The following is a 25,267-nucleotide window of genomic DNA, read 5'->3' as shown; positions in this document are numbered from 1 at the left end:
ACTACCTGTTTTTCTCCACCGTGCAATGAAATTCCAAGTACGATAGGAAAATGTATCCCAGTASAGCTTCATTTGAGGTTGAGCATAAACTATTCTACATATGCTTTAAATGTTGATATTTAGTTGCGTTGTCAACCAAACACAATTTAAATGACTTTTGCCATACAGTAAATAGCCTTAGCCTAAAGTTATCTTGCAAACGAATGTAGCAGTATCTAGTCAACCTTAAAATGAGTAACACATCGGTGTCTACATTTCGAGGTTAGCCTAATGCAATTATACATGTCTTATGTAATCGTAAAAAGCGGGAATGTTCAAGATAGCATGCAGAAGTCACAGGTCTGAACAATTACCATAAAAATCTGCCAGAATCTCGAACAGCATTGATCACGTGTAATTTTAGAAGTGAACTCAACTGCAATCCAGGACATTTGTTTTGTGCTATTAGATGAGGCACAGTGATAACGCATGAAGTTATTGCATATGTACAAAACATCTAACATTCTCCTTTTAAATGGTTGAACACGCAGTGATGACAACTAAACCAAAAATCTGACATTGTTTTTCCATTAGAATTTGGTTGTACTTTTAAACTTAACAAACATATAAACGCAACAATTTCTAAGATTTTACTGAGTTACGGTTCATATAAGGAAGTCAGTCAATTGAAATAMATTCATTAGGTCCTAATCTATGGATTTAACACGACTGCAGCCCTGGGAGGGCATAGGCTGACCAACTGGCCAGGCCCAAACAATCAGAATTAGCTATTTCCACAAAAGGGCTGTATTACAGACAGAACAACTCCTCAGCACCCCCCACTACCCCTCAGACAATCCCGCAGGTGAAGGAGCCTGATGTGGAAATCCTGGGCTGGCGTGCTTATGCGTGGTCTGCGTTTTTGAGGCCGGTTGGACTACTGCCAAATTCTCTAAAACAACATTGGAGGCACCTTATGGTAGAGAACTTAACATTCAATTATCTGGAAACAACTCTGTTGTGCATTCCAGCAGTCAGCATGTCATGTCATTGTATGTCATTGCATGCTCCCTCAACTTTAGACATCTGTGGCGTTGTGTGACAAAACTGCACATTTTAGTGGCATTTTATTGTCCCCAGCACAAGGTGCACCTGTGTAATGACCATGCTGTTTAATCAGATTCTTCATATGCCACACCTGTCAGTTGGTTGGGTTATCTTGGCAAAGGAGAAATGCTCAGTAACAGGGATGTAAACAAATTTGTGCACAAAATTTGAGAGAAATAAGCTTTTTGTGTGTGTGGAACATTTCTGGGAGTTTTTAATTCGGCTCATGAAACATGGGACCAACACTTTTATATGTTGTGTGTTTATATTTTTGTTCAGTGTGGATGGTTGTAAGCATAGTGATATTACATTGGGAATTCAGCAAACTTCTGACACTTTTTGAGTGAGTGAATAAAGGTTGATCAATGAGATTTCCACGTCAACCAAATATTACCCACATTTCCATGTTGAAATGACGTGGTGTTCCCAGTGGGATATTAAATGAATTTGGCCAAGGGGTAGTGGTGGAAAAAGTACTCAATTGTCATACTTGAGTTAAAGTGAAGATACCTTAATTGAAAATGACTCAAGTGAAAGTCACCCAGTAAAATACTACTTGAGTAAAAGTCTAAAAGTATTTGGTTTTAAATATACTTAAGTATCAAAAGTAAATGGATTTGTGAAAATGTACTTAAGTATCAAATGCAAAAGTATAAACCATTTCAAATTCCTTATTACGCAAACCAGATGGCACAATTCTCCTGTTTTTTTAAATTGTATTATTTTTATTGCTGAATAGCCAAATGGCACACTCCAAAACTCAGACATAATTTACAAATGAATTATTTGTATTTAGTGAGTCTGCCAGATCAGACGTTGTAGGGCTGACCAGGGATGTTCTCTTGATAAGTGTGTGAATTGGACCATTTTCCTGTCCAAATGTACTTTTGTCAGGGAAAATGTATGGAGTAAAAAGTACATTATTTTCTTTAGGAATGTAATGAAGTAAAAGTTGGCAAAAATATAAATAGTAAAGTACAGATACCCCAAAAACCGACTTCAGTAAAAATACTTTAAAGTACTACTTAAGTACTTTACACCACTGCCATGGCCCAGGAGGCCTGTAAACAGTAGCTATAAAAAGTGATTGAGTAGGCTGTCAAACAAATTTAGAGGGTACAATAAAATGTAACGTAATAGTACAATAGGCTACCCTTCGATGCACGACAGGGCCTGGGCGGCTCACAGGGATCCACATTACTCCATCAATGATCCAGTATTCAACTCAATACTTGTATTCCCTAAAACAATAAGTTTTAAACTGTCATTTAAGATTTAAACTGCAAAAAGTTCTCTCTGTCCCATGGCAAAATGTGTGGAATTACCCTGGGCCCGAGACGTGATTAGTCCAGCCATGCGCTGCAGCAGTCATAGTAAAACAACTTGTATGCTATTTTTATCGCACTCTAAAGTCATAGTTGTGTTCTGATTTTGACGCTGTCTCTGATGAATTCGCTATCTCAAAAGGAATTGCTGGGCTAGCCTACCTGCCTACCAATTTTGCCTAGAACAATTTCTCCTTTCTTTCTCTTTCTTTTTTTTTTAGACAGGATGAGAACAGGTGTCTGACTATCAGTATGTATTGTTGACACAGAGTCAGGACATGCCAGTGCCACAGACAATTGTCTGGAGTTTCTGTCTGTCTGGACTCTATGTACTGAACCTTTCTGGCAGGGTGCACGGGTGAAGTGGCAGCTCACTCTATTGCTCTCTTGCGTGGGTGACCTCATCACTGTTTGCTTATCTCTTTGTTGATTGATGGCCAACTAATCAGTTTCCAAATATTTGTCCACCCTTGAGTCAGTATCAGGAGTAACAGTATGTTTTTTGAAGGATTATTTTTATTAAGTCTTGTGACCTAATTATGTAATACTATTTGCTGATGTATTTAAGAACATACACACACACACACACTCAAACACACCATCGCACTGCACACTGCCCTATCCCATCTGGACAAGAGGAATACCAATGTTAGAGTACTGTTCATTGACTATAGTTAAGCATTCAACCCCATAGTACCCTCCAGTCTCATCATTAAGCTCGAGGCCCTGGGTCTGAAGCACGCCMTGTGCAACTGGGTCCTGTACTTCCTGATGGCCTGTCCCCAGGTGGTGAAGGTAGGAAACAGCACCTCCACTTCGCTGATCCTCAACACTGGGGCCCCACAAGGGTGCSTGCTCAACCCCCTCCTGTACTCCCTGTTCACCCATGACTGCGTGGCCACTCACGCCTCCAACTCAATTATCAAGTTTGCCGACGACACAACAGTAGTAGGCTTGATTACCAACGATGACGAGACAGCCTACAGGAGGTGAGGGCTCTGGGAGTGTGGTGCCAGGAAAATAACCTCTCACTCAACGTCAACAAAACAAAGGAGATGATCGTGGACTTCAGGAAACAGCAGAGGGATCACCGCCCTATGCACATCAACGGGACCGTAGTGGAGAGGCGGTGGAAAGCTTCAAGTTCCTCTGTGTACACATCACTGACAAACTGAAATGGTCCACCCACACAGACAATGTGGTGAAGAAGGTGTAACAATGGCTCTTCAACCCCAGGAGGCTGAAGAAATTTGGCTTGTCACCTAAAACCCTCACTAACTTTTACAGATGCACAATTGAGAGCATCCTGTTGGGCTGTATCACTGCCTGGAACGGCAACTGCACCACCCGCAACCGCAGGGCTCTCCAGAGGGTGGTGCGGTATGCCCAACCCATCACCGGGGGCAAACTACCTGCCCTCCAGTACACCTATGGTACCCGATGTCACAGGAAGGCCATAAAGATCATTAAGGACAAAAACCACCCGAGCCACGGCCTGTTTACCCGGCTATCATCCAGCAGGCGAGGTTAGTACAGATGCATCAAAGCTGGGACCGAGAGACTGAAAAACAACTTATCTCAAGGCCATCAGACTGTTAAACAGCCATCACTAGCTTATTAGAGGCTGCCTATAAACATAGACTTGAAATCACTGGCCACGTTAATAAATRGAACACTAGTCACTTTAATAATGTTTACATATTTTGCATTACTCATCTCATTTGTATATACGGTATTCTATTCTACTGTATCTTAGTCTATGCCGCTCTGACATTGCTCGTCCATATATTTATATATTCTTAATTCCTTTGCTTAGATTTGTGTGTATTGTTGTGAAATTGTTAGATATTACTGCACTGTTGGAGTTAGAAACACAAGCATTTCACTACACCCGCAATAACATCGCCTAAACGTGTATGTGACCAATAACATTTGATTTGATAATTGGCGCTCAAATCAAGAGAAGCAGCAGGCTTCACCTGATACGCATTGTACATCTTGTCCATACAATGGCCCTTTGTACACTCAGCGGGAGCCTCATAACTCTGCCATCCACTGAAACAATTACTGCACCTCACCCAGTCTAGTCTGCCTGCCTGATTCAGGCAATTTGTTTCTTTCAAAATTGTTGTCTGCCAGCATTCTTCTGATCATTACAAGTGCTATGTTCTGCATAGCAACACTAAGCAAAGGATATAGCTTGTCAATTTGAACAAGGGAGAGGGCTTTGATGTCTTGTTGGGCCGGCGTTGTGGTTGAGGATGCCATGGAGTTGGGAGCAGGTGTGACGTTTTTATTCTCAACTGTTGCTTCTGTGACTAATACGTTGTCATAACACTGAAACCGAGCAAGAAGGTGTTAGACATTAATACATGTTGTGAAATCTGTCACGCACTATGGAAATACTGGTTTCCTTGTTTATTTTAGGCACATGGCACATTGGCTGTAAATGTAAAAAAAAATTGGTCACAAAACTCTGTCTTAACTCTTAAATACTGCATGTGATAACTAAGATAATTTCTCACTCACTTACTGAGCCAGGTCATTTTTAATGGAGGTCCAAGGGCAATGGGCGGAGGTCTTCGAGGGCTCTGACAGACAAGAGGACTATGGTGGGGAGGGTGAGCTGCTGGGTAGCTCCACAGTCACCTTGGCTCCTCTGGTGGCCAACCCTCCTCCCCCTCCCGTTCGCCGCTCCCAGCCCCTCGTCATCCACAAGAGCAGGTAGGCCTACCTGACTTGACTTACACAATGGCCATGACTCCATTGGTTGACAGTGAATGACTCAGTAGCATTTGACATGTCTTATACTTGCTACCGGCACAGAAGTCAATGAGTCATGTTCGGATATTGAGTCATATGTCACGTCCTGTTGTTCATGAAGGTTACAAAAGACTCCTGAAAATAGACCGGCCCTTTTTAATTGAAATGTATTGGTTATATTGTGTGAATGTTATTTTCCTTTTTATACATTGTTGTATCCAGTTGTATTGTATTTGCGATTCACTTATTCCATTTAAAAAGTTTTGTATTTTTTCCCCCACATTTTTCCAGAATGAATAGCGTGGGACTGTCCTCTGTTCCTTCTATACCCAATCCCTTTCCGGAGCTGTGCAGCCCCTCTCAATCCCCAGTCCTGATTGGCTCTCTCTCACCGCCAAGAAGTGACACCCATGTAAGATCAAGGGCTCAATTCAGCCAAGCCTACATTATTATTATTATTATTATTATTATTATTATTATTATTATTATAATGTAATTGGCTATGCGATCTTCAGGGATATTGTTCTGAATTAATTTGATTGGCAATGGGTAGGTAGAACTGTCACATTGATAACATTGGCTCTTTGGAATACAGTATAAGTTAATTTGACTGGTCTGGCAGAGGGGCCCCCCAGAGGGGATAGTATGGATTCATGTTATTGACTGAGTTGTTCGCAGGGGTTAATTTGATTGGCTGAGGCCCCTGGGTATGCTTGTGCGTATTTAACGCTTGGCAACAGACTGTCACAAAAGCCATAGATGCTCCTGGGCATGACACTCACCACATACAAGCGTGCCACAAGCACATTCTAATACACACACACACACATAAAGACAAACAAAAACACACCTTTTTCCTCCAATTACTGCCACGGTATCTTTACTTGTGGTATAGTTGCACAGACACATTCCATCATGTTGTGACGCCATCCATCATTGTCTGGATTAACATAGATTTATTAGTATGTTTGTTTAAAATACTTGTGTTTAATGTACTGTATGTACCTAGCTACTAGGTACAAATTGGTTTTGTTTGGCCCCATGGCTATTGCAAACATCAGAGCAAAAATGTTCAACATTTAACTAAGCTATTTTGCTGAAAGGATAAATTCAGCGGATATTGATACCTTGCTCGGAAAGAATGTGCAAACATCCCCCACGAGCAGTGTTGGAGAACATCATTTAAAAAAATAACTTCTGCTACAATGTTACTGACTATGAAAAGTAACTTGTTACATTACTTTTGCCTTACCAAAAACAGAAAACCCTCTGAAGATGCCTTACGCTTTTAGTCATTTATTCCTATCCCCAGTAAAAGGTGCACACTACCTTGGAATGGCTTGCGTAGCCTAAACCAGGGGCGCAACTTTCACTGGGGACGGGGACATGTCCCCCCCCACATTCTGAAATTGCATTTTTGTCCCCCATTGTATCACATTCCAATGATAATACTAACGAGGCAACAGTGTGCTTTAGGACCATGCGGCCGCCTTCGAGTGCTCGGGTAGGCTGTTTGGAGTGTTTATCTGACAGAAAAAAATTATATATAATAATTATGCCCCCCCCCACTTCTAAAACCAAAGTTGCCCCCCTGGCCTAAACCATCCACAGCCTGATCTATAGCTCTGGACTATACCAACTCGACTAATAATGACAGACCCAATATTTCCTTTACAATACTTTTAATTAATTATTTTGTTGAATTATTTATACGTCAGTAAATACATATACTGTATAAAACCAACTGGGCAAAGTAGAATGAGAGTTCAAATACAAGAACAACTGGCTACCACTCTGTTTTACCCACCGATATGAACTGGGCTGTGAACTGTGTAATTGTTGTTCCCCTTCCTTTCTGTTTATGGCGAAGACGGAGCAGGAGAAATTTCAATTCTTATCAACTGAGCCTAACTTGATTATCTAGCTACATTGTTTGCTTTATTACTAGGCAATAAATGGGGCAGTCTCCTGAACCCGATGATCCTGTGTTTGCGTGTGAATCCTGCAAGTAGCTTCAGTCAAGATTCGAGGGGTCACATCTGTCCTTTTCCAATTTAAAGTAATCTGAATACTGCAGAGACGGCTATTGTCATCTCGCTAGCTATCTGCCGGCTACCATGCCAGCAACCCACCTCAACGTTTGTGCAGAAACAGGAAGAGTGTGATGAACATAGCCTAGGTAGAGGGATTCCATTTTTTTTTTTATTGCGCCAACAAAGAAGAAAGGAAACATTGTAAAAGTAACTGATTACTTAAATAAAAAAATTACTGCTTTAGGTTACTCGTTACCACCAAAAAGTAATCTGAGTACTCTAATGCGTTACTTAACACTGCCGACGAGACTCCAAGCATTTGTTAATTGTCTGGCCTGTTGTCGTCTCTTGCGGGAACGAGTCTGCTTTCGCTAAATAACAAGTGAAGTTTAAATCCAGTTGTACTGGTTTTGGAGTTGGCTGAGGAGAGAGACTGAGCTAGAGGTTGCGTCGGGGGTGTCACAAGTCCTCAATTTAACCTGTACCTGGCTCTCCTCTCAGGCCTTGGGGGCTCGGGCTGGGCCGTGTGCCAATCCCATCAGACCGGTTCTGGAACAAGATAGGAGGAGGGACAGAGGAGGTGTGAGTTCTTGTAAATAAGAGAGCGGGAGCAGGAGAGATCGAACAAGACAAGTTCAAGGGGAGGGTGAAGTGTCAAGGGAGTTAAATAAAGGATTATTTTTGGCTGTCACTATAAAAGCTGTTGACTGATTCTTGCCATCAGAAACACAGTCTCTCACCCTGGTTAAGCTTTATAATGTGACAGTTCCAGAATTGGCCTATTGCTGTCCATTCCTATAGTTCATCTATGATCTCTTTTTCATCCTTTTAATTTCTTTTCATTATGTAATTTTTGCCTTGGTTTTGGATTTTTTTTTTTTTGTGTTTGTTGAATATTACGCAATGTACTCTTTCTCAATGTAGTGTCTCTGTCTGCTTCTCTGGTCTAGCTGATCAAGGTGTTCGGTGAGGACAGTCACAGTCGGTCCCTGTGGGTGATACCCAGGGCCACAGCCAGGGACGTGTGCCATTTGTTGGTGCAGACAGCCCATTGTAGCGACCAGGAGAACTGGGCTCTGATCGAGCTGCATTCAGCCTTGGGCCTGGGTAAGACTGGACTGCACACTGTCCAAACATTGCCCAGCAAATGCCATTGGCATTCCAATTATTTGCAATTGTTTTTGGAATGTTTGTGGGTTATCTAAAGGCGAGTCTACATCAAAAAGTTTAGACGAGATGAGACAACTGGAGAACGGTGTCCATATTAGGACAGGCTCAGAGTTGGTTTGGTTTCAGACTCACTCTGACTTGAGAGAGCCTGCATACCAAGTAGCTCTCCAGGAGGGTTGGTCACCCCCTGTCCTACACTGTGTGAAGTATTTCTCTCCCCCCCCCCCCACCACAACGAGTTCTGGAGGACCACGAGGTGGTGGTGGAGGTGCAGGCTGCCTGGCCCTCCGAGAGCGACACCAAGCTTCTGTTCCGCAAGAACTACGCCAAATATGAGTTCTTCAGGACACCTGTGGTAGGCCTGCTGAGCTCTTCTGCATCCTCCACCATTTTGTCTAGGAAGAGAAGCTATTTCAAAGCCAAATGCCAAAGGCTCTTCTGAATGCATGGTCACACAGAGATCAGCTTAGATGGCTGGAAGGAAATGGTGATTTAATAGTATAACATGCAAGATGCTCTAACATGTATTCTGTACAAGGATTCTGATAGGATCTTGTGTTATGCCAGATTTTAGTCAGACGTGTGAGCAACGGGTTAGTATGTTAATAATCCCCGTCATCTGGATGTCCTGGTAGAATCAGTGTTAACATTTTGTTCTTATCACATTCACGTTGCTCATCCTGTTCATTAACACGGCTGACGTCATACACCCACGCACGCGCACACACAGTATTAAAAAATATATAGATATTTCTTACTTATAAGCATGGTAGGCAGGTTGATTCGCACAGGTGTGCGTGTCTTAACAGACAGTGGGCAGAATAAACCTTTTTTGTCAGGTTTTAAACATTTGCTTTGATTTGCGTGACGTCTTGCCTTAACCCCCTTGAAACACTGCTATCAAGTCTCAAGCCATTGCTCATAACCCTCCATACAGGCTCTAGAGAGACCGTATGTTATCGAAATAGCCCTTTGGTTTACAACTGTAGCTTCCTGTTACAGCTGTTCTTCCCCAAGCACATGATCTCAGACAGTGCTGATGTCACCAAGGGAATGACCTCAGCGGAACTCATCCAGGTAAGCAGCCTGTTGGAGGGAAATGGAGCAAGGCCTACTGCTCTGGTATAGCTTCTCCTTTGTTGTGTATGTTAGGTTTCACTCTTGCTGAGAAGAAACTAGATGTGAAGCCCTATATCAGGTTGCCAGGAAAGTGTATCAGGAAACAAATTGAATTGGCAGATATTGAGAATGACATTTCAATCATGTCAGAGGACGTACAGAAACAGTCTTTTGGAATGGTTTTTAGATCAGTAGTTGAAGTGATTACATTTTGAACCTTGTTGATTTTTCTATGCTTTTCTTCGGTTTAGCCACTGTATTTTTGACCCAGATGTTGTTTCCTTGCCTCTATCCAGAATCTGCTGCAGTCGGGGACATGTCCTGAGATCCAGGGCTTCCTCCACGTCAGAGAGCCCAGCCGCAAAGCCTGGAAGAAGGTCTACTTCTTCCTCCGACGTTCAGGCCTCTACTGCTCCACCAAAGGCTCATCAAAGGTCAGCCATGGAGCACCAGATTTTGACAGAAATAGAACATCCAGAACTGAAAGTAATTTACAAGAAATGGCAAAGGCACATAAAGATGGTGGATTTCAGAAATGACTTCATTGTTTTAGCACTATGCACAGTTTCTAAACTACGGTGTGTGACATGGTTAAAAAAATAATCACAATCTACATTTTTTTAAATTATTTTTTTTCAAATTGGTGATGTCTTGGAGCTAAACTTGGGATCATGTATACTGTGCTAATGACGACACCAAAAAAGGGTAACGGAGAGTAATGTACAATACGTCAAACTTAGCACACGAGGCCTTTGTGGTAAGTGTATGGGATCCACCATTTTTATTAACCTCCACAATTTAACGGCCATTTAATTTAGTTTTACGCTTTCCATAGTTACTGTACARGTATGAAGATATTTGTAGTATATTGTTTCGATACGCCCCATCGACGGAAAGCTTGGTCGGTGTGACGGTCTGATTGTCTGTCTGTGTGTCCTAGGAGCCCCGTCACCTCCAGTACGTGGCTGACCTGGAAGACCTGAACGTCTACAGTATCACCAACAGCCGCAAGCTCTACGGTGCCCCTGTGGACTTCACCTTCTGCGTCAAGGTAACCACTACAACCGTCCAGGGCTTCATTCAAGAGAGCAATGTTTCGAAGTTGTTCTGAAATGGGATGCTTCCACGTTTCTTTGTGTGTAGCCCAGCAAAGACCGTATTCGTGCGCAGGACTTGAAGTTGCTGTGTGCGGAGAACGAACAAACGCGCACCTGCTGGACCTCTGCATTTCGACTATTCAAGGTGAGGAGAAACCAATACTCGGATATCATTACATCATGACCTGAACTTTATTATGGAAGCAGATTCATGCCAAAACAAACACAAATAAAAACATACAAAATGTGGCATACCCATACTGGATAAGATGGTGGATAAATAATAAAAATGTGATAGATACACGTGCTTACCCTTTACTTTTTCCTCCTGTGTCTGCCGAGGCAGTATGGGAGGCAGCTGCATTGTAACTACCAGCTGTCCCAGTCAGCACCTCGTCTACAGGAGGTTGTGTCTCAGCGGTGTGACTCGGAGGCCAGCCTGGTCGCCATGGACTTTTCAGGGAAGGCGGGGGGCCGGGTCATCCAGAATGCCTGGGAGGCCCAGAGCGCGGAGAGGGAGGAGGGACAGGCATGGAGGGTGAGGATAACTGGATAGGATGGTGGGGTGGAGAATGCGACTGGGCAAGGATGCAGATAGGTGATGTGTTATCGTATTTTTAGTTGTATAAATTAATTTTATCCTTTTATTTAATTAACCAGATAAGTCACATTTAGATTTACATCTCTTTTTCAAGTGAGCCCTGGCCAAGAGTGCAGCATACATATAGTTCCACATGAAAATCAACACCACATAAAACTTAACAATGAATGCAAGTTAAAACAGTGCAAAGTGCATAAGAGAGCATAAAGTAACATGTTTAAAAACATGTGGAGTCTGTGGTCAGCAGCCCTCCAATCCGGGATTTAAAATCCTCAATCAGAATACAAATATCTAATTTTAAGTCATTCTCCAATGTTCCAAGATGGAAAAAAGAGAGGTGAGGTGACGAGGAGAAGAAAAATAGGGATTGGGCTAAGAGGGTAACAGGAGGAATAACAACAAGCCAGACAGAACAAAGTTGTTATTGGAGGTGTGTTAGCAGTCTGGAGTTACTAGTGACTATGACCTCTCTTGTCTCTCAGAGGAGAGAAGCCTTGAGGTGCAGCCTACCCAACCTTACCCCGGGATCTCAGCCCTCTTGTGAGTCCAGTCAAACAAATACTGTGTCAAATTGTTTCACATTCAGTTTTTCCCAAACAAAATATATTTGTTCATTACATTGATCTAAATGGTAAATGAGTGTGTGTGTGTGTGCATTACACAGCCATACACCGGACCCAGCTCTGGTTCCACGGTGGTGTGTCGCGAAAGCAGGCCCAGAGGCTGATCGAGGAACAAGGATTGGTGGATGGGTATGTATGTGTGTGCTTGTTGTGGGAACATCTTTGCGTGTAGCTCCTTTGAATGTAGCTCATTTGCATGTAGCTTAGTTTGTAAACAACATGCTCACCTTGGGTGACATCTACCACATTGTGTGTGTGTCTGTGTGTGTAGGATGTTCCTGATTCGTGAGAGCCAGCAGCATGCCCAGTGTTTTGTCCTCTCGTTGTGTTACAAGCTGAAGACCAAACACTACCTCGTCATCCCTGTGAGTGGACTTTCCTCTCCCCCATTCATGTGAACCTTGCCCTTTCATTATGAGATAGAAAGGCTATAAGGACAGTCTAGTCATAATTATACTAGGTAGATATGAAAAACAAACGTATCCCAAGTGGGTGTGACACCTACTCCCGTTGCCTGCTCCACTGCTGCTTGGATTCCACCTGGTGATCTGTTCACTGTCTGCACTGGCCTGTCTACCCCCCCCCCTCCCCTCTCCTGAGGTTTCGCTCACCTCTAGCACACATGCTAGCCCCACGTCGTAATTGTTTTTCTTGTGCTGTATGCTATTTGCCTTATAACTCCTGCGTGCTTTGTTGACTATGAACTTACGTGTTTACCCGATCGTGGGACAGACTGTTTGTTCCCACACTCTGGACTCTGACTCTCTATTGGTTACACAGACTCTTGGCCTCCTATCCTATTATAACCAGTTGTGGAAAAAGTACCCAATTGTCATACTTGAGTAGAAATAAAGATCCCTTAATAGAAATTTACTTAAGCGAAAGTCACCCAGTAAAATACTACTTAAGTAGTCTAAAAGTATTGTCTAAAAGTATTTGGTTTTAAATCAAAAGTAAATGGAATTGCTGCAATATACTTAAGTATCAAAAGTTAGAGTAAATTTGGTTTTAAGCATTAAACTTTCAAATACCTCTTTGCTTCGGTGTTATCGTCCTCCATCAGCACCGGCCTGTACCCTCCCTGCCCTAAGCTCTCTCCTGGCCCCTTACACCAAGTTGAATTTGTCCTGCTAGGTGACCTCAGCTGGGACATGCTTAGACCACCTGACCAAGTCCTTAAGCAATGGGACTCACTAGATCTTTCTCAGATGATTACCAATCCTACAAGGTATGACTCCAAACACCCAGTAAAGCTACTCTCCTTGGTGTTATCCTGATAGGTATCAGTCTGGTGTTTTCTGTTATGACCTTAGTCATCACTGTTTTACAGCTTGTGTTCATAATGGCTGCTCAGTGAAACGACATGTTCTGATTTGTCATAGATGCTTGCTAAAAAACTTGAATGAGCAAACCTTCCTTCATGACCTGGCCTCTGTAAATTGGTATAGAATCAGCTTGATCCCCTCTGTCGAAGATGCTTGAACCTTCTTTTAAAAAATATTTTTAGTGGTATTGTTAACAAACATACCAAGAAAATTTGAATTAAAAACGGGTTCCGCCCCAGGTTTGACCGTGATGTGGCAGAGTTACTCCACCTCAAGAATGTAATTTAGCGAAAGGCTCGGCAAACGCATACTCGGGCTGAATGGCTCTCGTTTAGGCAAATGAGAAATAATAGCACTCAGACTATCCGGAAGGCCAACGTTAGTTACTTTAAGGAGCAGTTCTCTCTCTCTCTGTGTCTAACCCCAAGAAGTTCTGGAAAACGGTTAAAGACCTGGAGAATGAACCCTCCTCCTCACAGCTGCCCATTTCCCTCTGGTGGAATTATTGTGATCAAAAGGAGAGACTGTTTTGAAGAAATCTAAAAATCAAACTTTATTATTTAATTACTGCAGTAACGGAGCTGGTCGGTAACCACTGCTGGAGGTGATCACTGAGAACTCAACGACCTGGTTTGAGCCACAGAATTTTTATACCAAAGTCCATCCTCCTTCAGTCTATTTTACAACAGATGTATGGAATGGGTCACATGGTTAAGATTTGTATGAAATATACTTATAATTCACAGCAGACTGTATCTGCTTTAAAAAAAGGTCCTCATTGTGTAGACACCAGGGTCTGGCCCCCCAACTCCATACTGGAGCCATCTCACCCCAGTACCCAAGTACAGAAACATTAACTCATGCTCTGGAATGCTGTATCACCCAAAGACATCGTACATCTCCTGTCAGTGTTAAATCTCCCAGAGGCCCACTTTCACACAGACACAAAAGAGTTATAAGAACACTTTATTCTGTTGCATAATGTTGTAATTGCATCAAATGGTTATTTTTTCACATCCCTTAATGTTGATGATGTGGTTGTTACTGACGAGGAACACATGGCTGAGCTCTTTAATCACCACTTCATTAAGTCAGGATTCCTATTTGACTCAGCCATGCCTCGTTGCCCGTCCAACATTTCCTCATCTCCCACCTCATCTAATGTGACTAGCCCTGATGCGTCTCCCTCTTTTTCCACCTGCCCTGCTACCAAGTTTCCCCCTGCAGGCAGTCACTGAGTTCGAGGTGCTAAAGGCGCTCCTTAAACTTGACCCCCAAAAAACATTTGGGTCCGATGGTTTAGACCTTATCTTCTTTAAGGGTACTGCCCCTATCATCGACAAGCCTATCTCTGACCTTGTTTTTAACCTGTTTCTCCTCTAGGGAGGTTCCCATTGCTTGGAAGGCAGCCATGGTGCATCCTTTTTTTAAAGGGGGAGATCACGCTGATCCTGTTATAGGCCAATTTCTATTTTGCCCTGTTTTATCAAAAGTGTTGGAAAAACATGTCAATAATCAACTGACTGGCTTTCTTGATGTCTATTGTATGCAATCTGGTATGCAATCTGGTTTCTGCTCAGGTTATGGCTGTGTCACTGCGACCTTAAAGGTTCTAAATGATGTCACCATTGCACTTGATTCTAAGCAATTTTGTGCTGCTATTTTTATTGACTTGGCCAAAGCTTTTGATACGGTAGACCCTTCCATTCTTGTGGGCCGGCTAAGGAGTATTGGTGTCTCGAAGCGATCTTTGGCCCGGTTTGCTAACTACCTCTCTCAAAGAGTGCAGTGTATAAAGTCAGAACATCTGCTGTCTCAGCCGCTGCCTGTCACCACGGGAGTACCCCAAGGCTGGATCCTGAGCCCCATGTTATGCTCAATTTACATCAACAACATAGCTCAGGTAGGAAGCACTCTCCTCCATTTTGTATGCAGATGATAGTCTTATAATAGTCTCTAGACTCCTCTGTAAACTGGTCATCTCTGTATACCCGTCTCAAGACCCACAGGTTGATGCCTATTTATAAAACCCTCTTAGGCCTCACTCCCCCCTATCTGAGATACCTACTGCAGCCCTTATCCTCCACCTACAACACCCATTCTGCCTGTCACATTCTGTTAAAGGTCCCCAAAGCGTGCACATCTTTTGTCGCTCCTCTTTTCAGTTCGCTGCCGCTAGCGACTGGAACGAGCTGCAAAAAACATTTTAAAACGGCACAGTTTTATCTCCATCTCTTCATTCAGACTCGAACATGGACACTCTTACTGACAGTTGTGGCTGCTTTGCATGATGTATTGTCTCTACCTTCTTGCCCTTTGTGCTGTTGTCTGTGCCCAATAATGTTTGTACCCTGTTTTGTGCTGCTACTATGCTGTGCTGCTGCCATGTTGTGTTGCTACCATGTTGTCATTTTGTGTTGCTGCTCTGCTATGTTGTTTTAGTTCTCTCTTTATGTGGTGTCTCTTGTCGTGATGTGTGTTTTTGTCCTGTATTTTTAATCCCAGTCCCCGTCCCCGCAGGAGGCCTTTTGGTAGGCTGACCATTTGTAAATAAGAATTTGCCTAGTTGAATAAAAATAATAAATATGATAGTTGAGAGAAAAAAAATTGTACAGACAGGTATGCTAGTTATCTAACTCATATGTTTTTGCGCTAATTGTTTGATCCTGACAGATGAGCATATAGATTATTATTTGATTGTGAAACCTTTGTTTCTCTGTGCAGTGTGAGGAGGACGGTAGGAAGTACTACACCATGGACGATGGCCTCACCCTCTTCATTGACYTACTGCAGCTGGTGGAGTTTCACCAGATCAACAAAGGCATCCTCCCTGTCTGCCTCAAACACCCCTGTGTCTGTGTCGCCCTCTGACCACTTGGTTAGGGACACCTCATATGACCCCAGGGACACCTCATATGACCACTGGGCTAGGTATATATGCAAAGTAGTTCAAACGCTGTCAGTTTCACTGCGGCTAGCTAGCCGTAGACCGTGTCCTTCGCCCCCTGTGTTTCTGGCACTGTTTTCCAGGTGGCGAGGGCAGGTGTTTGGCAGGCGGGTGCGAACGACACTGTGTGCTGGTACACGGGAGGCGGGAGCAACACTATTTGCTTGCTAACTAACAAGCTAGCTAGCACACTCCGGTCAGTGTCCTTCGCCCCCGCCTGTCGGGCATTCATGCAGGAACCATTGGGGTGCTGGGGGGGGGGGCATTCATGAAAGAACCAATGGGATGCTCGAGGTGGGAACACCCTTATTTGTGAGCTGCAGTTGCACACTTTTGAAAAGTTACAAATAGCAGCTTGAAGTCACATGCAGTAACTAGTGTGTAGGGGTCTAGACATGGATGGTCACAGCTATACACCCCTAACAGAAGCTTTTAAATCATGTATTTTTWATTGAACCTGACTCATTTGTAGTTTCAGACACACCCCCCCCCCCACATTTTTTTTACGTTTTAATTAATTACTTGCAATCCCTGTGAGGGTAAGTTTAATTACGCATTTTGCACAGCTTTAGGATCTTAGAGCGCCATCATTTGTAGGATTTTGTGCTGTAACCTAAAGAATTTGACTTGCTAAAGGGCTTGTTCACTCCCTTGTGAAGCAATACCTCTGTGGATAGTTGGCTGGATGGCTATAACTGAGTAGATTCTTCAATTTTAGAAGGTAACATTGTTTACGCACATCCTTTCGGGGCTTAGGGATATACATGTGGAATAGAGCCCCTTTCAATGTGTGGGTTATACAGTGTGCAAGTTCCTGAGTGTACCACTAGGGAGCGCTCTTCGTACACAGGATAGCAGAGCCAAAGATGTGAGAGTTGATTTGTCATTGAGGAATTGATCAGGGGCTTACCCAGCGAGGTGTTGTGAATCAGTTAGAAATCAACTCTATAGAGCTATTGAAAATCCATATTCTTCACATTTAGGAATTATCAAGCCTTTTCTGCACAATACATTTCTATCTGAATGTTCTGTATAATTGCACCATCTTGAATAAGCCCCAGGATTGGTGAAATACTGTAGCTACTCAGAATGCCTTCTGAATGTTTTACAATGATGTGTATATGTATGTTTTTAATTATTATTTTATAGTTCACTGTGTATGGTTTTCATACTAGGACACACTACTAGTAGGTGCCTTGTAAATTCATATAAAACTAAGCACTCTTAAATGCATATTTTTGCACAGTGTTGGTTGAGGGAACTATTCTGATGTCTTGTTTTTGTAGTTAGCTGAAAAAGAGATGTGGGCTGTTCGTTCCTACCCTGCATGTTCATAGTGTGTACTTGCATGTATGGGATTTCTATCAATGACATCCTGCGACTTTTTTGAAATCTTGCAGTTGCTCATAGCGTTTTATATGAATTAAGTGGTGTTCGATGTGCGACGTATACATCTCAAGTTATTCAACGCCCAAGGACGGTTTACGTTTGTGCCACGTTTTACTGTTTTTTTTCTTCTTCATTGAATTCAATTGTATTGTGTGATATGCAACATGGCAAATATCTATATCTCTTTCGTAACTGTTTAATAAATAATTGATTTCTTATATGGTTTGTTGAATTGGATCTGATTTTTTTTTTTTAAATCACTGTAAACATGGTCCGGATCAGATGGATTTSTCTCATCACTATGGCTGCAGTCTCTGCATTTACTGTAAATATCTTCCCATCAAAGCACGTTACAACAACAAAAATAACAAGAATGGTCCTTAACGTTACTGATGACTATACAGCCTACCGACATGTACAGTGCCTTCAGAAAGTATTCACACTCCTTTTACTTTCTTCACATTTTGTCGTTACAAAGTGTGTTTTTTTTGTTTTTTTTATGGATTTGTCTACACAAGTCAGCGGAATAATTTTTATTAATGGAAAAATAAAACGGTTGATTTAGATAAGTATTCAACAGCGTAAGTCAATACATGTTAGAATCACCTGTTGGCATTGTTTACAGCTGTGAGTGTTTCTGGGTAAGTCTCTAAGAGCTTTGCATACCTAGATTAAGAATAATTGACAAATATTCAACCAAAAAATTCTCCAAGCTCTGTCAAGTTGGTTGTTGATCGTTGCTAAACAGCCATTTTCAAGTGCTGACTGATTTTCATGCCATTTTAAGTAAACTGTAACTAGGTCACTTAGGAACATTCAATGCTGTCTTGGTAACTCCAGTGCATTTGGAAAGTATTCAGACCCCTTGACTTTTTCCACATTTTGTTACGTAACGTCTTTATTCTAAAATAGAGTAAATTGTATTTTTCCATCAATCGACAAACAATACTCCATAATGAGAAAGCAAAAACAGTTTTTAGAAATTTGTGCAAATTTATTAGAAAAACTGATCACATTTACATAAATATTCCGACCCTTTATTCAGTACTTTGTTGATGCACTTTTGGCAGCGATTACAACCTTGAGTCTTCTTTTGGTATGACGCTACAAGCTTGGCACACCTGTATTTGGGGAGTTTCTCCCATTCTCTGCAGATCCTCTCAAGCTCTGTCAGGTTGTATGGGGAGTGTCGCTGCACAGTAGATCAGTGACACAAAATCCCAATTCAATCTATTTTAAATTCAGGCTGTAACACAAAATGTGGTAAAAGTCGAGGGGTGGGAATACTTTCTGAAGGCACTGCATGTGCCGTTTGACAGAGTGCGCAGGCAGACCATGCTGTATAGCTTTATGTAGGTTATAAAGCTTAAGACTTGATTTCGCTGGTGGTCTAGAACTGTGTGTGGTTAAATAAATGGCTTCGCTAACCCGTCAGATCCACTCGGGCAAGCTTCACCAGCCCTACACCAAGGGGTTGCCACAGCAACAGTTTTTTTCCATAGGCCTTTAGATGGGCAGGTAAATTAATGGCTTGAAGAAGAGGATGTGTCAGATGATCGTGAAAGGCTAGATCCTAATGAATGGCGGATATGGAGAGAAGTGGACCAAGACTTTAGCAGTATAACAGGGTTAAATATCCTATACATATATTTGACAGATTGTCATCGTAAAAGACAATGTGTTGATATCCTGCATGGGAGGCAAGAAATAAATGCATCTGTTCATGTTTAATTTCTCATCTCCCATCTTTTTCCCTCCCTCCCTCTCTCTGTGAGGATTGTTGCTGGGTCAGGCTAATGAATGTAGCACTACTGAATCATTCTGCAGCGTTGCCTGGAAYCAGATTCATTATTCAGCTGCTGTGCCTAGACAGTGCAAGAGGAACTGCACTTGCTGTCAAAGGGCAGCAATGAATCTGTCACTATACAGTCTCTCTCTCACTCCCTCCCTCCCTCTTTTCTCTCTCCCTCTACTCACTTTTTTTCCCTTTTATTAACTCCCTCCTCTCACTTTTCTTCCACCTCTACATTCCCCTTTTTCCTTCTGTTCACTCTTTGCCTGCTCTTCTCTGCAGATCTCATTAGCCTCTCACTCTTTGTAGGTGTGATCAACTCTCCATGTCTCCATTTCTTAATTATACTCTGAAATAATTCAAGTGTTTTGAACCGCGTGGAATTCAGTGGAAACTAAGATGAATCTTGCAGTGTCTTCCCATCTTGACCTGTCTTTTCTTCCTCTATAGATGGGTCTCTGAAAGTAACGTGCTGTTAGAGAAGCGCTCCTAGTGAATACAGTAGCTCGCTCAAGGGCAAAGTGAAGGCCTCACTCCAACTTGGCCCAGCGAGAGCATCACCCACTCACAGGACTCAAGGCCAGGCCAGTCCATTTTTAATTTATCGCTATGTTTTATTAACCAGCCAACAAACAAAACAGACCACTAGACGGGCACTGTGGCACATCATGACTACACACACACACAGGATTTACAGTACACAAACATGTTCTCTCTTTTTAATTTATTTTATTTAACCTTTATTTAACTAGGCAAGTCAGTAAAGAACAAATTCTTATTTACAATGACGGCCTACCAAAAGGCAAAAGACCTCCTGCGGGGACGGGGGCTGGGATTTAAAAAAATTAAATAAAAAATAACATATAAATATAGGATCACGACAATCATGACAACATCACGACAAAAGAGACAACACAACACTACATAAAGAGAGACCTAAGGCAACACAGCAAGGCAGCAACACATGACAACGCAGCATGGTAGCAACACAACATGACAACACGGTAGCAAAACATGGTACAAACGTTATTGGGCACAGACAACAGCACAAAGGGCAAGAAGGTAGAGACAACAATACATCACGCAAAGCAGCCACCACTGTCAGTAAGAGTGTCCATGATTCAGTCTGAATGAAGAGATTGAGAAAAAACTGTCCAGTTTGAGTGTTTGTTGCAGCTCGTTCCAGTCGCTAGCTGCAGCGACCCAGGGATGTGTGTGCTTTGRGGACCTTTAACAGAATGTGACTGGCAGAACGGGTGTTATGTGGAGGATGAGGGCTGCAGTAGCTATCTCAGATAGGGGGGAGTGAGGCCTAAGAGGGTTTTATAAATAAGCATCAACCAGTGGGTCTTGAGACGGGTATACAGAGATGACCAGTTTACAGAGAAGTATAAAGTGCAGTGATGTGTCCTATAAGGAGCATTGGTGGCAAATCTGATGGCCGAATGGTAAAGAACATCTGGCCGCTCGAGAGCACCCTTACCTGCTGATCTACAAATTATGCCTCCGTAATCTAGCATGGGTAGGATGGTCATCTGAATCAGGATTAGTTTGGCAGCTGGGGTGAAAGAGGAGCGATTACGATTGAGGAAACCAAGTCTACATTTAACTTTAGCCTGCAGCTTTGGTTAAGGGTAGAGAAAGCAGCAGGTTAAGGATAGAGAAAGCTTGTTGGACACTAAGAAAGCTTTGTTGTAGAGYATTGAACACAAAATCAGGGGAGGAGCCAGCTGAGTATAAGACTGTATCATCTGCATATAAATGGATGAGAGAACTTCCTACTGCCTGAGCTATGTTGTTGCTGTAAATTGAGAAGAGCGTGGGGCTCTTGCATGACACACACCCAGGCATAAACCTAGACACACACACACACACACACACACACACACACACACACACACACAAAAGCATGCATTTCTTAAAAAACCATACGCATCCATTTCTGTGCAACAAACAAACTAAATGGGACTTTGTGGTCAACGGACGGTAGCCTTCATGTTGTGTGTGTTATCTTGTGTCATACAGCATATGATGTATACCAGTCCTGGACTCCTCACCCTGAAAACACACTGCTACCTTCTCATTAATTCATGGCCTTTAATACTGGATTGAATTACAGCCTAAGGTGACCCAGGGTTGACTTTGACTGTGTCTGTCCTGTGTCCATTATCACACACAAGCGCTTGCACACACAAAACACACACTGCTTATAGATCATTTGTGTCAACTTCGTATCATGTACACCCATACAAAATACTAGACGCTAACCCACACATGGGACACYTTTTAGTGCTCTTGTCGAGACACATCATCTTCGTTCATTATTTATTGCAGCCGTCAGTAAGTTTGGTTAAAGCGTCGGACACATCTCTAAAAAGAAAAGTATGTGATGACTCCGCACACTGTCCCAAATGTCACACCTTCAACCAATGGTAAACATTGTGGTCGGTGATACACACATAGCTGGGACGTTATCATTGGTTGAAAATCATTTCTCATAAGAATTCCCTTCCAAGTCGCACTTCTTGAAGAGTATCCAATTAAATAACATGCCTGGATTAAATCCAGCGTCCCTGGTCATTTGGTCCAGATATGAGTCCCTGATTTTAAGGCCACTGTGCCTTTAAGCAGAATGTGTAGGGGGGAGGGGTCTACATTTATAAAACATGAGTTTATTCAGTGGACATGCAAAGACATGGGGAGTGGCTCTCCTGCTCTGTAGCATGCTGGCTTTCACATACACACCCGCCCACCCCTTGCCAACCCACCACCAAAAACAGACACACTCACAACCATACCTAACACACTCTCCCGTGCAGTGTGGTCGTACCAGGAAAACTGAACTCTGACAAAATATGGATGCAGAGAAAACAGAAGAATGAAGATAAGAGCAGAAGAGGGTTGAAAGGAAGAAGATATAATAGTAGAAGAAGAAGAAGGAAGACTATGACGGGAGCAGAGACCAGAGGGAACGGATAAAAAGGAGAGCTGTGGAGAGAGGGATTCTGTACTAACACGGCACAGGACAGTATAGAAGTGTGACTGTCGTGGTGCAGAATGGGCAATTCTTCATCCCCAGGCATGTCAACTCTATCTCCGTGCATACTGTAGTTACTGCAGGTATTTTTTTTAAACTTGAGTGGCTTTCTCTCAAACGCTGGGGCTGGAAGTCCTCTTTGATCTGTTTACCTGGGGGATGGAAGCTGATTTGGGAATTTCTTTTGAGCATTTTCATGTTCTCATTGATATGCTAACGTTTCATTTCCTGGTTCGAAAGTCTTATTTGTGCACGTGTTTCATCGCCTCGAGATGGTGATTATTGATAAATGTTTTAAAATGTACAGTATTGTATTGACATGCTGTATTTCAAATACTGTTGCAGGTGGGATGTCAGTGGCTTGGATTATCAGTTGGTTGAATTGTGTTTTTTAAGAATGGGACAGTTTATGTATAAAGTGTTACAGCGGTTTGAAAGGACATTTCACAGGCAAAATGGGAATAAAATTAGGTATTGATGTTGATGATATTGATGGTCATACAGTACTTGCTGAGAGAGAGAATAATAATAATGAAATAAGAGGATAGGGGTATGGGATGCACATGCTGTGCTCTATGGTCAAGATGTTGATATTAACCCCACTGTGACATTAGATTGGTATTACTGACCTCCACGTGAAGATGTTGTCTTGGGCTGTACATCAAGGTAGCCCTCACTTTAACTACGATTGATATTGATTTTTAAACAGGAAGCTGTCTTATGCTGGCCTGAGTGGAAAGGACGTCAGAGTAAATTTAAGATGAAATATGTGGGTCGTGTATTAGGTTTGACGTTTTCTGTGCATAGAAATGTGGTCGTGACGCACAGTGGGCAAAAAAGTGTTCCCTGTCTGTGAAGAAGTTTTTCCTTCTACACGAGTTGAGATTTTTTACTGAATTGCCCTGTGTTGTTCCATACATGTCTGTCATACGTTATGTGTTTGTATTTAGAGCGTTTCTTTGACCTGTACAGAGGGTTTCGAGGTACTGTTGCGTTTTCTCAGACTTGAATGCCTGAAATTGGCCTCTTCATGTGTAGTGACAATGAGTCAAGTTCTTCTCTGAATGAGTCAAGCTCACTCTACCAAAAAGCCTCGCGGAACAAACAAACATGATATGAGATACATGGAAAGTACAAGTGACTGACTGAGGAAGAAAAGGGATACAGGAAAGAGTCTGTCTCACGGAAATGGGGAGTGCCGTGCCGTGGTGGAAAAAGTACCCAATTGTCATACTTGAGCAAAAGTAAGATACCAAAAGTAGAAAATGACTCAAGTCAAAGTCCTGGTTTTAAATATACTTAAGTATCAAAAGTAAAAGTTTAAATCTTTTCAAATTCCTTACAATAAGCAAACCAGACGGCACCATTTTCTTGTTTTTTTTATTTATGGAGCCAGGGGCACACTCCAACACTCAGACATCATTTACAAATGAAGCTTGGGTGTTTAGTGAGTCTGCCAGATCAGAGGCAGTAGAAATGACCAGGGATGTTCTCTTGATAAGTGTGTGAATTGGACCCTTTTCCTGTCCTGCTAAGCATTCAAAATGTAACAAATCATTTTGGGTGTCATGAAAATGTAAAGAGTAAAAAGCACATTAWTTTCTTTTGGAATGTCGTGAAGTAAAATAAGTACTTTAAACCACTGTTCGTGCGTCATTTGATCTAGCTTGTTGACAGTGGGAGAGATGGCAGAGGCAAGGAGACACACAGAGATACAGAGAGCACTAGGAAGGGCATTGAAGCATAGACCTGAAAGAGCTCATTCACACCAAGCACACACAGCAGGTGAGATGACTTTGAGTCCTCATGATTACTCAGGCCAGTCAACTGTAGGAGAGATGAGATTGAATACTATAGGAGAGAAAGCCAGTTACTCCCTGTGTCCAGGGTTAAAGTAACATACATGTAGCCCTGAAGTGAGATATAGGGTTCTTTATATTCATATACAGTACCAGTTTGGACACATACTCATTCCAGGGTTTTTTGTTATTTTTACTATTTTCTACATTGTAGAATAATAGTGAAGACATCAAATCTATGAAATATCACACATGGAATCATGTAGTAACCAAAAAACACACCTCCAGGCTGTGTAAGGGCTATTTGACCAAGGAGAGTGATGGAGTGCTGGCCTCCACAATCACCTGACCTCAACCCAATTGGGATGGTTTGGGATGAGTTGGACTGCAAAGTGAAGGAAAAGCAGCCAGCAAGTGCTCAGCTCATGTGGGAACTCCTTCAAGACTTTTGGAAAAGCATTCCAGGTGAAGCTGGTTGAGAGAATGCCCAAAGCTGTCATCAAGGCAAAGGGTGGCTACTTTCAAGAATCTCAAATATGTTTGTTTAACACTTTTAAACAACACTTTTGGTTACTACATGATTCCATCTGTGTTGTTTCATAGTTTTGATGTCTTCACTATTATTCTACAATGTAGAAAATAGTAAAAATATTTGTAAAAAACTTGAATGAGTAGGTGTCCAAACTTTTGACTGGTACTGTGTACTTACATATGCACATATACCACATACCTTTAAACATATAACCCACAATAACCAATACCGCTGGAGAGAGTGAGAGTTCCCAAAGTGAAACTCTCAGGGAAAATTGATACATTTTGACTTATGAAAAGGGTTCTTAGCTGAATGCCTTTGGATACAACAGTATTGAATTCCCATACCGATTTGGCTCAAATCCATTCCCAGGGTGTAAACTATAGGGTTGAAAGCTTTATGGCCGAAGCTCCCATAATATACGCCCAGTGGAAGGCTAGGTTGAGCCTTGACTGCCAAGACATAAGGGACAAGGGGTTATTTTCACACTGGTCTTACTGACAGTGGATTGTCATGGAGGAAATTGAGCCATGATTGGTGTCTGAGTTCAGAAATAGACATCTGTCTTCAGGGTTCCCTCTCCGGATTTTTGTGTGTGACAGATGTGGCATTTCCCCCACCTTTCTTTA

General features: G+C 42.3%; 1 protein-coding gene across 1 annotated transcript; it reads left to right on the top strand.

The window, feature by feature from the left end:
• Positions 1 to 1,029: 1,029 nt before the first annotated feature.
• Positions 1,030 to 17,696, top strand: grb7 (growth factor receptor bound protein 7). Its single transcript, XM_070444847.1, has 15 exons — positions 1,030 to 3,937; positions 4,953 to 5,135; positions 5,466 to 5,586; positions 8,158 to 8,314; positions 8,459 to 8,464; positions 8,617 to 8,732; positions 9,380 to 9,454; positions 9,793 to 9,930; positions 10,437 to 10,547; positions 10,640 to 10,738; positions 10,940 to 11,131; positions 11,677 to 11,734; positions 11,859 to 11,946; positions 12,089 to 12,182; positions 15,867 to 17,696. The coding sequence occupies exons 2-15, from the start codon at positions 4,963 to 4,965 to the stop codon at positions 16,011 to 16,013; spliced, it is 1,575 nt and encodes a 524-aa protein (XP_070300948.1). The 5' UTR covers positions 1,030 to 3,937; positions 4,953 to 4,962; the 3' UTR covers positions 16,014 to 17,696.
• Positions 17,697 to 25,267: the final 7,571 nt, after the last annotated feature.

Source organism: Salvelinus sp. IW2-2015, linkage group LG8, assembly GCF_002910315.2.
Source record: "Salvelinus sp. IW2-2015 linkage group LG8, ASM291031v2, whole genome shotgun sequence".
NCBI classification, from domain to species: Eukaryota; Metazoa; Chordata; class Actinopteri; order Salmoniformes; family Salmonidae; genus Salvelinus; species Salvelinus sp. IW2-2015.
Note: the sequence above shows the minus strand (reverse complement) of the source record. Positions and strands in the feature narration are given on the sequence as shown.